At 44.4% G+C, this 15690-nt stretch overlaps 1 protein-coding gene across 3 annotated transcripts in view; it reads left to right on the forward strand.

Annotated features, from left to right (window-relative positions):
* Positions 1-15690, forward strand: part of GSS (glutathione synthetase) — a 1684034-nt gene that overhangs the window by 230763 nt on the left and 1437581 nt on the right. For all 3 annotated transcript variants that reach the window (XM_069243914.1, XM_069243916.1, XM_069243915.1), the window contains one exon: positions 771-846. In XM_069243914.1, the coding sequence (XP_069100015.1) occupies positions 771-846 (76 nt within the window). The remainder of the gene's footprint in view (positions 1-770; positions 847-15690) is intronic.

Here is a 15690-nt window from a genome sequence, read left to right on the forward strand (position 1 = left end):
TTCTGGCCATCCTCTGACAGCAATCAAAAAATTAATTTCAGAGATTTAAGGGGGTAGAAGCAAGAGAATATCACTGAGGAAACCGGAGTATCTAGTCTGAGAGATAAATCAAGTCTGAAGCTAAGTCTCTTAGCTACAGATTAAGTTGATGAGCATGAACCTAAAAACAAGATCTATGAATCTGTGCCCACCAAGAGAAGCCCCTGTTATTTCCAAATATATAATTAACCCGTTTCTGGCCACTCAGCCTTTAATAAATTGTAGACAAGAATGAAGATGTTTAGAAAGAGATCCATCCCTATTAAACTTAAATAAAAGCGGAGTGTCATCTTCATAGGAATAAAAGGAATACCTAAATGAGAACAGCAGGAATGACTGAGTTCTCCAAGATTCCTGAGGTTTCAGGAAAAATTGCATATTTGAGAAGCAACAATGCTTTACATAACTATAGCTACCGCCATTAGAAGAGTGATGCCACAATACTTTTGGGGATCTGAATGATTCAAGTTAGTTTATTTTATTTTATTTTATTTTTAAATAATAATGGTCTAACAGTGCCTTGTGTAAGAGGACTAGGGACCGCTGCATACTTTAAAGACAATGAGATAATGTTATGCAAAACATTGAATGAATATACCTGTGTAGCAGATGCATTGGGATAGCATCTAAAGGAGATTAAATGTGTACAGTGCCATATTGGTAGATTTATTTCAAGCGGTATCTTGCAGCAGTGTAATAACACTGCATATGTTGTGTGTTTTATTCTTCAGTACAGTTAAAGTGGATGATTTCATCGCTCAGCTTTTTAAAATCTACAAGCAAGTTATCAAAGAAGGAATAGCTCAGGTAAGAATAAAATACAGTTAAATGAAATAAAACAGATGAGCATCTCCTATCTCTTGGACAGCTTTAAAGTATTTATATTTGTTCTGCTTATAAATTGTTTCATTGTCCTGCACCTGCAAAAAATGAACACTCTTTGAAAGATGCAGTTATGTTACAGAGGAACTGTAATTAGGTAGCTCAGATCAAACCTTTGCTCTGCTCCACATTTCCTGATCAAGGATTATGTTCTGTATTTCTTCAACAATATTATGATGTCATTCCATACGTAGATAGATGCCTCTACTAACCCTAGAAAACAAATCACCTGAAGCAGGTTCTCGAGGCCAGTGCAACTGCTCTACATCTAATATAACAGTTGGGCTCCCACCCACGTTTTCTCCTTTTATTCACGTTGGCAGTACTCACCAATAACAACAACCAAAAACACTAAAAGCCACAACCCAGTGAGTCTTTCAAAGACGATGCAAGAGCCCATGGCATTCAGTCTGGTTTCTCCGCTTCAGTACAATCCACCTGAAAAGCACTGTTCGCAAACTCTGCTCTTATCCAAGTTGTTATTTTTTGCTGCTTCTGGTGAGAATCTGAGGATAACAGAAAACATAATTGGAAACTTTACATCTCTGAATTTGCTCATCAGCAAACTGTATATTGTACTGAAAGTCTCCTTTTCCTTCTACATTAACAACATTACTGTACAGTGGATCAGCTGTTGGACTCTTTACTTATTTATACTCATCACCTATCTGATTTTGACTACCACCCTCCCATGGCTGATCTACAGGGTCTGAGTTACAATGACAACATTGTATAAGCAATACTGAAGACTGCCACAATATTGGCGGATAATGGGAGTACCGCAACAGGAAGTCTCAAGAAAGATTGGGATAAACTCTCTTCCTTGAAAAAATTTAATCAGGATGGCTCTTTACTGAGTCATAATAACTGAGAGAGCAAACATAGCCCTGAATGGCCCTTTGGTGACTAACGCTTCACATACATTCCTCGAAGATCAGGCTTTTAGAACAGACTGGGCACAGTCAGCACGGAATTGCGCTAGAGATTGGCTGGTTTTAGTCTATCTCGTCCATCAAACTAGCAGATGCCCTTACCATCAAAAACACAGTGGCAGAAAATGCACTAAAAACCTCAATACAAATCTCACTGTTCAAAACGAGTTTGGCAGAAATATACACAGATTAATGAAAATGAAGAATTCTTGACCTAACAAAGTACTAAACTGCAAAAGATATCAACAAGTTTAGCTCCCTTACCCCGATGACTTGATCATCAAAGCCAGTACCTTATGTCAGTGCCAATATCACACTCAGTTAACAGTGGATCTCCTTCACACACTGGGCTTCACACTCCGCTTTTACAAATCCCACCCCCAACCTCGTCACATATAGCCCTGTTTAAGAGCTATTCTCAATGCAGAGTTGGGGCTATCATACCCCCAACCCGGCCCATGTTTACAGTTTTTAGTCTCTTCTCCCCCAGTTTCAGGAGAATCGCACATATACAGTCAGGATTATTATACACCTATTAGGGATGATGGCATCCTGCATTGCCATTGTGCCCCATGCCAGACTCCACATGCATCCCCTACAGCAGTGTCAGTCTCGTTAGTGGTCTCAGTTACAGGATCAGCTGGAAGATCTAGTGTTTAGACCGCCATAGTCACCGCTCTCTGCAATTGTGGAACACCACCAACCTGTTGAAAGGCTGGCCATTTCTGGACCCTGTGGCTCGGGTCATTCTGACCAGAGATGCATCAATGACTGGTTGGGGCACTCACCTTAAATATCTTACAGTAAAAGGCCTCTCTGGGTTCTCAGTCACCAATCTCTACATGTCCGTTACCTCGAGCTACAGGTTTTGTTATTAGCCCTGAAAGCATTTCTTCATCTCCTATATCACTAGGTTGTCTTAGTCCGCTAGACAAAATGATAGTCATGTATTATCTACATTAATTCGGGGGGGGAGGAGGACGGTTGTCCCAATTTTCCCAAACTCATTCAAACAATATGGAAGTGGGCTCTCCACCACCACATTCACCTGGTGACAGAGTATCTCCGAGGGACAGACAACGACTTTGCAGACCTGCTCAGCAGGATGCCGCAACAAGTCCACGTTTGGGAACCCCACCCACAGGTCCTTCAAACATACTTCACAAAATGGGGGAACTCCTCAGATAAACCATTTCGCCACAGCAGAAAACCCAAAATGCCGAAGCTTCGCCTCCAGGTATCCACACTCTTTTCAAAGGCAATGCTCAATGTATGAAGTGATCAGGGATATTTGCTTATGCTTTTCCTCCTCTCCCTCCCATTCCATTTCTGGTTCAGGCAAACTTCTCTCACTTTGATCCTTGTAGCTCCCACTTGGGCGCGTCAGCCATAGTTCACCACACTCTTGGACCTATCAATAGTTCCCCACGAGAAGCTTCCCAACAATCCGGAACTTCTCACTCTAAATCAAGGACAAATTAGACATCCAGTCCCCAGGTCACTCAACCTTGGTATAAGGTTTCTGAATCCATAGAGTTGGGTTACCTTATAATTGCACTTTATGCCACTGCTGCCAGAGGACTGTAGGAAACTACCCTTTTTTGCCATGGTTACCCTAATTTTCTGCCTGATCTCAGTGCGTTTGACTGTGTTCACTGGGAACCTGCTAACCAGGACCCCGGAGATTGTTCTTTCTCCTCTAAATTTTGTCACCCAGTATTTCACCCAATATTGGCATACTGGTGCCCACTTATAAGTGCCTAGTATATGGTACCTAGGTACCCTGGGCATTGGGGTTCCAGGGGATCACTATGGGCTGCAGCATTTCTTTTGCCACCCATAGGGAGGCCATGCAAAGGCCTCTGCAGGGCTGCCATTGCAGCCTGCGTGAAAAGGTGTATGCACCCTTTCACCGCCAATTACACTGCACCAGGTCACTTATAGGTCACCCCTGTAGCAGGCCCTTCAGCCCTGAGGACTGGGTGCAGAGTACCTGTGTGTGAGGGCAACCCTGCACTAGCAGAGGTGCCCCCAGGACCATTTTCCTAGAATTCGTGAGTGTGGGGACGCCATTTTACGTGTGTACTGGACATAGGTCACTACTTATGTCCAGCTACATAATGGTAACTCCGAACATAGGCATGTTTGGTATCAAACATATTGGAATCATACCCCAGTGCTTTTGCAAGCATTGGTTGTATGATCCCATGCACTCTGGGGGCTCCTTGGAGGTCCCCTAGTATTGCCATTACAGCCTTCTGAGAGCTGCTGCCACCTCTCAAACAGGTTTCTGCCCTTCTTTCTTGAACAGCTCATGCTCAGGAAGGCAGAACAAAGGATTTACTTTGGGAGAGTGGTGTTACACCCTCTCCCCTTGTAAATAAGTATTACAGGCTTGGGAGGGGTAGCCTCCCCAAACCTCTGGAAATGCTTCGAAGGGCACAGGTGGTGTCCTCCTTGCATAATCCACTCTACACCCGTTCAGGGACCCCCATTCCCTGCTCTGGCACTGAACTGGACAAAGGAAAGGGGAGTGACCCCTCCACTATCTATCACAACTCCAGGGGTGGTTCTAAGAGCTCCTCCAGAGGTCCCTGGGTTTTGCCATCTTGGATTCCAAGTTGGCAGGGCACTCTGGGAGCATCTGAGTGGCCAGTGCCAGCAGGTAACATCAGAGCCCTCCCTGATAGGTGCTTACCTGTTTAGCTGACCAATCCCCCTTTCAGGGCTATTTAGGGTCCCTCTCTTGGGTTGTTCTTCAGATTTGGATTGCAAGACTCCAGCAGGAATCCTCTGCATACTTTACTTCACCTCCTTACCGAAGAAACTGCACCTGGACCCTCCAGGAACTCTACAAACTGCAACAAAGAAGCAAAGATGACTTCTGCAGCATTGTATCTTTAGCCCCTGCCAGCATCTGCAACTGTTTCCAGGTTGGGTATCCTCCGAGGACAACCTGTCTTCAGCCTGCACCATAAGAACAAAGGAATCTCCCTTCGAGTAAAGGAGCCACTCCCCTGCTTCAGCAGGCACCCCTCTGCAGAGACGACCAGTGGCGTGGGTCCTCTCCCCGGACGAAGTGCACGGATCCAGCATCACAGGTTGTGGACTTAAGTGGACCTGACGTTCAACTGTCCAACTTTGGTGGAGGTAAGAGCTTGCCTCCCCACGCAAGACAGTACCCCATGCACCGTGTGTTTTTCAGTTGCCAAGGCTTGTTGGCATCCTTCCACAAAGTTCTTCGTGCAATGTGCAGCACTGGCTCCCAGCACTTTATCCTGCGACGCACATCTTCCTGAGTGGTTCTCCGGCGGCATGGGATCTCTTGTTGTAGTGCTGCGTGGGCCTCCTTTTGCACCTTTTTTTCCCCTTGCTGTTGGAATCCTGTGAGTGCTGTTTGGTCTTCTGAGGGCAGCGCCATTTTTCGTTAACCGTGAGCTTTGCATGTGCAAAGGCTTGTTAGCGAAATCCAGCAACGCAGACCAGACTGCAATCATCCATCCGGCGTGGGACATCATCTGCACCAACCAGGGACCCGCATCCGTCTTCTTTGGTGCAGTACTGACTGTTTTTCTTCACTATGATCCTTCTTTTGCACCTTCATCCAGGTTAGCAGGATCTCCTGTTCTCCCTGGACTCTTCACCTTCTTGAACTTGGTCCCCTTCTTCCATAAGTCTTCAGGTTCAGGAATCCATTGTTGGTGTATTGCAGTCTCTTTTGGTTCTTGCAATATTTTTTATTCTTGTGTGTTATTATGATTTACTCCTGCTTTCCTGGGCTCTGTTCTATTATTTACCTTTGGTGTTTTCTCATACTCTCAGCGCCCCTCTACACACTACACTTGCCTAGATGGGAAACAGACTTTTACATTCCACTTTCTTAGTAAATGGTTTGTGTTCCCCCGAGGCCCATTTCTAATTATTGTGATTTTCACTATTTCCACTTTTTTTAAACTGTTTTTACAGCTATTTCTGCATAATAGTGAATATCATTTGTTTATTACTTACCGCCTAAGGGAGTATTGTCTCTATGGTATTTTTGGCATTTGTATCACCAAAACAAAGGACCTTTATTTTTTGTAACTCCTGAGTATTTTCTTTAATGTGTTTGAGTACTGTGTGACTACAGTGGTATTGCATGAGCTTTGCATGTCTCCTAGTTCTTGGCTGCTCATCCACACTACCCCTAGAGAGCCTGTCTTCTAGACGCTATCTACATTTCACTAATAAGGGATAATTGGACCTGGTATAAGGTGTAAGTACCTTAGGTACCCACTATAAACCAGGCCAGCCTCCTACAAGGGCCACAAGGGAAAGGTGTTGCCTGAGGGGGAGGAGCTGCTCGACACGCGCATCATAGCGCAACCAGGACTGATGCAGCGTGGGATGCGCCCAGGCAAAGCCCGGCCCAAGGGCAGGCCCATCAGAGAAGGCTGGGCTGGGCCACCTCCTTAAGATCTGCTGTTACTGTTAAAGGTTCTGTAAAACTTAGTAAAACTGGCCAGCAGAATGCTGGGCTGGCTATTGCCTTACAAATATTGAGACTACTGCTGACTTGATTGCGAAGTTTATTCATTGCCTACTGACGCATAATTATCCCATGGTGTCTTAGGGAGCACTACTGGAATACCTGACCTGGTAAATTAATAGGGAGAATTTCCCAGGACAGGCTTGGGTGTGTATGGTCTTAGATACAATATATATGTGTGTGTGTGTGTGTGTGTGTGTGTGTGTGTGTGTGTGTGTGTGTATATGTTCGATGGCATGTGTAGCTGCAGATACACATGCTTTGCAAATCCCGCCATCTAGTGTTGGGCTCGGAGTGTTACAAGTTGTTTTTCTTCGAAGAAGTCTTTTCGAGTCACGAGATCGAGGGACTCCTCCCCTTTCGGCTCCATTGCGCATGGGCGTCGACTCCATCTTAGATTGTTTTTTTTTCCGCCATCGGGTTCGGACGTGTTCCTTTTCGCTCCGTGTTTCGGGTCGGAAAGTTAGTTAGAATCTCTGAAAAATCGTCGGTATTGTTTGCGTTCGGTATCGGGTTAGTTACAACAGATCAACACCGACTTTGGAAGAGCTCCGGTGGCCCTTTGGGGTTTTTTCGATTCCCCCGTCGGGGCCTGGTCGGCCCGGCCACGTGTCTCTTCAAGGCTGATGGAACGGACCCCATTCCGCTTCTGCCCAAAATGTCACAACAAGTATCCGTATACAGATCAGCATCTGGTCTGTAACTTGTGTTTGTCTCCAGAGAACAAGGAAGATACTTGTGAAGCCTGTCGAGTGTTTCGGTCGAGGAAGACATAAAGAGACCGAAGAGCAAGAAGACTGCAGATGGCGTCGGCGCCGACAGGACAAGGGCGTTTAGAGGAGGAAGAAGAAACCTTCTCCATTCAGGAGTCGGACTCAGACGAGCTTGAGCCCGAAGAAACGCCGAAAACCGTGAGTAAGACATCGAAACATAAAACTCACGAGAAGACTACAAAAGCCCAGGGAACGCCACCGCCAACAGGCCATGGCTTAACCCGAAAAATAGGTGACCGATCATCGGCACCGAAAAAGGGCACGCTTGTGTCGAAGTCATCCGACTCCGGTCGAGATACCGGCACACAGCAATCTCGGGCCCGAGACAGCGGCTCCGAGCAAGTTCGGCACCGAGACAGTGGTACCGAAATGGGTCGGCACAGAGACACCACGACGACGAAAATAAAGAAGGTTTCGTCGGAGCCCAAAAAGGCGACCGAAAAAGTTTCGATTCCGAAACACCCAGCCTCGGAACCGAAAACAGGTTCCTACACAGAGGAACAGGGGTTGTCCTCCCAAATGCAAGGACATAAGTTCGGACAAGAACTTGAATCAATGGAGCCAGACTACACTCAAAGGAGGCTCCACATTCAAAAGGACACAGGGAAGATAAGCACTCTTCCACCAATTAAAATGAAAAGAAGACTTGCCTTTCAAGAAAAGGACAAGCAGCCACAGGCAAAGGTGGAAAGACCAACAACTCCGCCACCATCTCCACCACCATCAATGCACACATCACCGGTAGCCACTCCACCATTGATGCAATCCCCGACTCATACTGCAATGAGTCAAGATGATCCCGACGCATGGGACCTTTATGATGCTCCGGTATCAGTTAACAGCCCAGACTTTTACCCTGCGAGACCGTCGCCACCTGAAGACAGTACATCCTACAAGCAGGTGGTCTCAAGGGCAGCTGCTTTTCATAACGTCACCTTGCATGCAGAACCGATTGAGGATGACTTTTTGTTTAATACACTATCCTCCACTCATAGCCAATACCAAAGCTTACCTATGCTCCCTGGAATGCTAAAACACTCCAAACAAGTATTTCAGGATCCTGTGAAAGGCAGGGCAATAACTCCAAGGGTGGAGAAAAAGTACAAGCCACCGCCAACAGACCCTGTTTATATTACGCAGCAGTTAACACCAGACTCTGTGGTTGTTGGGGCAGCTCGCAAGAGAGCAAACTCTCACACCTCGGGAGACACTCCACCTCCAGACAAGGAGAGTCGCAAATTCGACGCTGCGGGGAAAAGGGTTGCAGCACAAGCAGCAAACCAATGGCGCATTGCCAACTCACAAGCACTTCTGGCAAGATATGATAGAGCTCATTGGGACGAAATGCAGCATTTCACAGAACACTTACCCAAAGAGTTCCAGAAAAGGGCACAACAAGTGGTGGAGGAAGGACAAAGTATCTCAAATGATCAGATACGGTCAGCAATGGATGCAGCAGATACAGCTGCAAGGACTGTAAATAGTGCAGTAACAATAAGGAGACACGCATGGTTGCGTACGTCAGGATTCAAGCCGGAAATACAACAAGCCGTGCTGAATATGCCTTTTAATGAACAGCAGTTGTTTGGGCCGGAGGTGGACACTGCTATTGAGAAACTTAAAAAAGACACTGATACGGCAAAAGCCATGGGCGCACTCTATTCCCCACAGAGCAGAGGCACATTTTGCAAGACACAATTTAGGGGGGGGTTTCGAGGTCAACCCACAGAAGCCACAACCTCACAAGCAAGGCCCACTTATAAAAGCCAATATCAGCGGGGAAGTTTTCGGGGGCAATATAGAGGGGGACAATTCCCCAAAAATAGAGGGAAGTTCCAAAGTCCCAAAACTCCTCAAAACAAGCAGTGACTTCCACGTCACAAATCCCCAACACATAACACCTGTGGGGGGGAGACTAACCAAGTTTTACTAACATTGGGAGGAAATAACAACAGACACTTGGGTCCTAGCAATTATCCAGCATGGTTATTGCATAGAATATCTCAAATTCCCTCCAAATGTCCCACCGAAAACACACAATATGTCAAAAGAACACATGGATCTTCTAGGACTAGAGGTCCAAGCGTTGCTACAAAAAGGAGCAATAGAATTAGTACCAATTCAACAGAAAGGAACAGGAGTTTACTCTCTGTACTTTCTCATACCCAAAAAGGACAAGACTCTAAGACCTATATTAGATCTCAGAACATTAAATACCTACATCAAATCAGATCACTTTCACATGGTGACATTACAGGACGTAATCCCACTGCTCAAACAACAAGACTACATGACAACACTAGACCTAAAGGATGCATATTTCCATATACCGATACATCCTTCACACAGATAGTACTTAAGGTTTGTATTCCAAGGGGTACATTACCAATTCAAGGTGTTGCCATTCGGAATAACAACTGCGCCAAGAGTTTTTACAAAATGCCTGGCAATCGTAGCTGCACATATCAGAAGGCAGCAAATACATGTGGTCCCGTACCTAGACGATTGGTTAATCAAAACCAACACGCTAGAATGGTGTTCACAACACACAAAGTATGTCATAGAAACCCTCCACAAACTAGGTTTCTCAATCAACTACACAAAGTCACACCTTCAGCCGTGTCAAACACAGCAATACTTAGGGGCGACAATCAACACAGCAAAAGGGATTGCCACTCCAAGCCCACAAAGGGTACAGGCATTTCACAATGTAATACAGGCCATGTATCCAAAACAAAAAATACAAGTCAAAATGGTGATGGAACTCCTAGGTATGATGTCCTCATGCCTAGCCATTGTCCCAAACGCAAGGTTGCACATGCGGCCCTTACAACAGTGCCTAGCATCGCAATGGTCACAGGCACAGGGTCAACTTCTAGATCTAGTGTTGATAGACCGCCAAACATACCCCTCGCTTAAATGGTGGAACAATATAAATTTAAACCAAGGGCGGCCTTTCCAAGACCCAGTGCCACAATATGTAATAACGACAGATGCCTCCATGATAGGTTGGGGAGCACACCTCAATCAACACAGCATCCAGGGACAATGGGACACTCAGCAAAAACAGTTTCACATAAATCACTTAGAACTACTGGCAGTATTTCTAGCGCTAAAGGCATTTCAACCCATAATAAGCCACAAACACATTCTTGTCAAAACAGACAACATGACAACGATGTATCACCTAAACAAACAGGAAGGGACACACTCAACACAGTTGTGTCTCCTGGCACAGAGAATATGGCATTGGGCGATTCACAACCACATTCGCCTAATAGCACAATTTATTCCAGGGATTCCGAATCAGCAGACCATCTCTCTTGGGATCACCAACAGATCCACGAATGGGAGATTCACCCCCAAATACTGAACACTTACTTCCAAAGTTGGGGAACACCACAAATAGATCTATTTGCAACAAAGGAAAACGCAAAATGCCGAAACTTCGCATCCAGGTACCCACAAGATCAGTCTCAGGGCAATGCGTTATGGATGAGTTGGTCAGGGATATTTGCATACGCTTTTCCCCCTCTCCCACTCCTTCCATATCTGGTAAACAAGTTGAGTCAAAACAAACTCAGACTCATACTAATAGCGCCAACTTGGGCAAGACAACCTTGGTACACAACACTACTAGACCTCTCAGTAGTGCCTCATGTCAAACTACCAAACAGACCAGATCTGTTAACTCAACACAATCAACAGATCAGACACCCCAATCCAGCATCGCTGAATCTAGCAATTTGGCTCCTGAAGTCCTAGAGTTCGGACACTTAGACCTTACACAGGAATGTATGGAAGTCATAAAACAAGCTAGGAAACCTACCACTAGACATTGCTATGCAAATAAGTGGAAAAGATTTGTTTGCTACTGCCACACTAATCAGATTCAACAACTACATGCCTCCACAAAGGACATTGTAAGCTACTTATTACACTTACAAAAGTCTAATCTAGCATTCTCTTCCATTAAAATCCATCTCACTGCCATCTCTGCCTATCTGCAGATTACACATACAACATCACTTTTTAGAATCCCAGTCATTAAAGCATTTATGGAGGCACTAAAAAAATCATACCCCCAAGGACACCACCAGTACCTTCGTGGAACCTTAATATTGTATTAACACGACTCACGGACCCACCATTCGAACCAATGCATTCTTTTGAAATGCAATTAGAAAGTAGCCTTTCTAATAGCTATCACATCACTTAGAAGAGTAAGTGAGATACAAGCATTTACTATTCAGGAACCCTTTATACAAATACATAAACATAAAGTGGTTCTCCGTACAAATCCAAAATTCTTACCAAAGGTCATATCACCATTCCACCTAAACCAAACTGTGGAACTCCCAGTCTTCCTTCCGCAACCAGACTCAGTAGCCGAAAGAGCCTTACATACATTAGACATATAAAGAGCACTAATGTATTACATTGACAGAGCAAAACAATTTCGTAAAACAAAACAATTGTTTGTAGCCTTCCAAAAACCTCATGCAGGTAATCCTATATCCAAACAAGGCATCGCCAGATGGATAGTTAAATGTATTCAAACTTGCTATATTAAAGCAAAAAGAGAATTACCTATTACACCAAGAGCACAGTCCACTAGGAAAAAAGGTGCCACAATGGCTTTTCTTGGGAATATACCTATGACAGAAATTTGTAAGGCAGCCACCTAGTCTACGCCTCATACATTTACTAAGCATTACTGAGTAGATGTGTTAGCAACGCAACAAGCCACAGTAGGACAGCCTGTATTAAGAACATTATTTCACACAACTTCAACTCCTACAGGCTAAACCACCGCTTTTTGGGGAGATTACTGCTTGTTAGTCTATGCACATCATGTGTATCTGCAGCTACACATGCCACCGAACGGAAAATGTCACTTACCCAGTGTACATCTGTTCGTGGCATGAGTCACTGCAGATTCACATGCGCCCACCCGCCTCCCCGGGAGCCTGTAGCCGTTCTTAGTTGAATGAAAATTGTAAATATGTAAATAAATATTCTTTTGATACACATTAAGTACATACATAACTACTCCATTGCATGGGCACCTCTAGTATACTCACAACTCCTATCTCACCCTCTGCGGGGAAAACAGTCTAAGGTGGAGTCGACGCCCATGCGCAATGGAGCTGAAAGGGAGGAGTCACTCGGTCTTGTGACTCTAAAAGACTTCTTCGAAGAAAAACAACTTGTAACACTCCGAGCCCAACACTAGATGGCAGGATAATGCACAGCATGTGAATCTTCAGCGTCTCATGCCACGAACAGATGTACACTGGGTAAGTGACATTTTCCATATATATCTGCTAAACGTCCCTAAGCGTGAAAACGAAGGATTGACACATGAAAGCATCCAAATATTAAACCCATATCTCCCCTCCAAGGCGCACTCCACTATTTTAAAATGAATCTCAGGTGCTATGGAGGCCATTGATAAGAAAATATCATGTGTGGAAGAAAGGCTTTTGACGTGTGGGGATTGTTTATCGGTTCCAACAGTGCAGAACTGCCATACAAATTCCTAACTTGAGTGCCCGGTTGAGGTAACCGAGAGAACAATCATCAACAAAGATAGCAAGTAAAAGCACACCAGAACTCCTTGCAAACATTTAAGATATGGTTAATGCCCTGCAATTGTCAGTCAAATCGTCATTGGACTCTTTGTCCAGCTGACTAAGACAAGTAGAAAGAAATGCTGCAAACTTCCTTGACTTATTAAAGAACTTGCCAGTACAGACTTTAAAATCATCTGCCCAAGACAATGGTACAAGGCATTCAAAGTCAACACATACAGTTGACCTACAACCCTTGCCAACATTCAACCTTTTAAGGCAACCCCAGGCTGATGCAGCCATCAAGGAGGTATGCCTAGGCACAGTATCTCAGGCCACTAGCTTAAATAATACTGTGAGTAATCTTGGTAGGCAAAACATGACCCATTCACCCTTGAATTCACTAATTTCGCCAACTGATCTCTTACATCTCTCTCTTGCCATGACGCCTTATGTAGTGATCTTGGGTAACCTTCCCACTCTACCTGACCATAAGAGGGGAACACCGACTGCATTGAGGAACAAGTCTCTGAACTGGATTGGATCCAGAATGGAAACTGCCATGGTTGGTCCCCTCTTTGAAGATATAAATATGGTGAGGAGAGTCAAGTGAGTTGGGAAGAGTCAGAAGTCTTTACTGAGAGATTGTGGTGCTTTCTTTTAAAACCCCAAGCTTGGTAGAAATAATTTTGAGAGATGTTGGTGCTATATAACAACTCGTTACTCCTGCTAGGATATTTCTACTAAGCAAATGCGGGGCGAGACCCGCCTAGATCACAGCCACAGTTATTAACTGGGGAAAGGAATGTTATTAACAGTGCAATACATACTTATAGTAGATATCAAACTCTATCATCCTTAGAAAGCCTGGATTGATTGAGTGGTGATAAGCCAGGGATTTGTAACAAGAATGTAACTAGGACGGTCATGCATGGCAGTAATGACAGGGTACTTAAAGGGCGGGCAGAGGGTGAAGCCGGTTGCCTCTCGATTGTATCAACTCTCCCCCCTCTCCTTTATATGATGAGGCAAAGATGGATAATTTTAACACTCATGCAGTGAGATTTGCAATAACTGAATCAGGTGTTCTATACTGGAATGTGGCAGGACTCCGTAATAAGATTAACACGCAGTGGGTAAAATTCATAGGAGATTTTTGCTGTCTGTGTCTACAGGAAACTTGTCTCCTGAACCCCATACATATTAATGGATTTAGAACATACCACACACCAGCCATTGCTTCTAGACATGGTAGGCCAGAGTCGGGGTCATGCATCGCAAATATCCTTCCACTAACTAAAATAAATATGTTGACTTGTGATCCATGTTACCAAACAATTGTGATACATGAAGATCGATCCAGCTAGCAATCCTTAATTTTTAATAACAATGTTTCTCTGTGTGAGACCCTGGCATTATAAGGCGGCTGGGAAACGTCTTAGAGATCGTCTACGGCAGTACTAGGAGAAAGTCAGTTATCTTATGGGGTGATGATTTTCAATATTCATTCATGTAATGCACCTTCAGAAAAGGTTTTTGGTCTAGCGGAAGGGGACAATTTGGCACAGTCCCACTTCATCCATAACCAATATGGCAACGCCATGAATGAATTAATGCATATATTTGACTTGTCATTTTTAAATTAAATGTGTACTAATAATATGCAATTTAAACCCTCCTTCAATTGTAGAGGTACCTGAACTGTAATAGATTTTGTTCAAATGTCTAACCATTTCTCCCACAGTGGGTGTAACCTTCAAATACATGTTATAGCGATAAGCGATCATTACCTTCAGAGCATACAGCTCTTTATTCCCAGGTAAGCGGTACCAAAAGGAAACCCCCAGTTTGGTTAATAACATTGAACTGGCATCTCAAAATGAGTATTTTTTACGTTGGTCGCAGATTGAACCACAAGGCATCCTGAAACAGCAATCATACTAAAGATTTTAGGATATGACTTGAGGCTGATGCAGATCCATCGATGCATATCAGGGCCTTTGCCGAGATTACTCGAGGGGTAAAAGAGGGTCTCAGTTTGACCAGGCGAAGCTCTGGGCATCCCAAAAAGAAAGGGTGATTTAACTCAGCATGTATGAAGGCCCACAAAAGCCTTAAGTAAACCACTTAGATGTAAGGAGGAGGTCCATGAACTTAGGCGAGAGTATAAAAGAAAAGAATGGTTAAGAGAAGAAACCTGTGAACTGTTGCATGAAGTGAGTTTTAAAAACGACAACACAGCATTTTGGAAGGTAGTCATTTCACTACCGTCGGGGAGATGGAATCCCCTAGAATGGAGATTGCCATAACGGAAGGAGAGTGGGTTAACCACTTCTCCGACATATATAGTACTTCCTCTACTAAACCGGAGATAGATCAACAGGTCGCCCTAGCGGGTCTAACCAACTATAAAGATAATTTTACTATTATCACACCCTCTTTCAGCTTGGAGGAAGTTGTTGGGGCCATTAACGTAAGTAAAAGTGAGAAAGCCCAAGGCCCGGATGGAATCCCAGTGAATGTGTTTAAGACCAACATCCCACTATGGGGCCCTTTGTTGCCCTTGGTCTTGAGGGCATGTTGCACCTCAGGGTTTAGATCAACATGGGCAGAATCTATCATTGTTCCTATATTGAAAAAGGGTGATTAGCTCAACCCTGCGTGCTACAGACTAACCTTGCTCCTCGACTCACTAGCTAAAATAGCCGGACGGATTACCCTGAATAGATTAAAGGATTGGGCCGAAACAAATTAAATTCTGTTGGACCTGCAATATGGCTTTCGCCCTGGGGTAGTGACGGTTGAACAGGATCTGAACCTAAGCATCCTTAATGGAAAGTATACTAAGATTAACAAAGGGAATCTATATATAGCCTTTGGTGACCAGTCATCAGCATTCAACTGTGTTGTTCATGGCAATCTATGGAGTATCTTTGCAGATCTGGGGGTAGACTTGACTTTCA

This window comes from Pleurodeles waltl, chromosome 7 (assembly GCF_031143425.1).
Source record: "Pleurodeles waltl isolate 20211129_DDA chromosome 7, aPleWal1.hap1.20221129, whole genome shotgun sequence".
NCBI lineage: Eukaryota > Metazoa > Chordata > Amphibia > Caudata > Salamandridae > Pleurodeles > Pleurodeles waltl.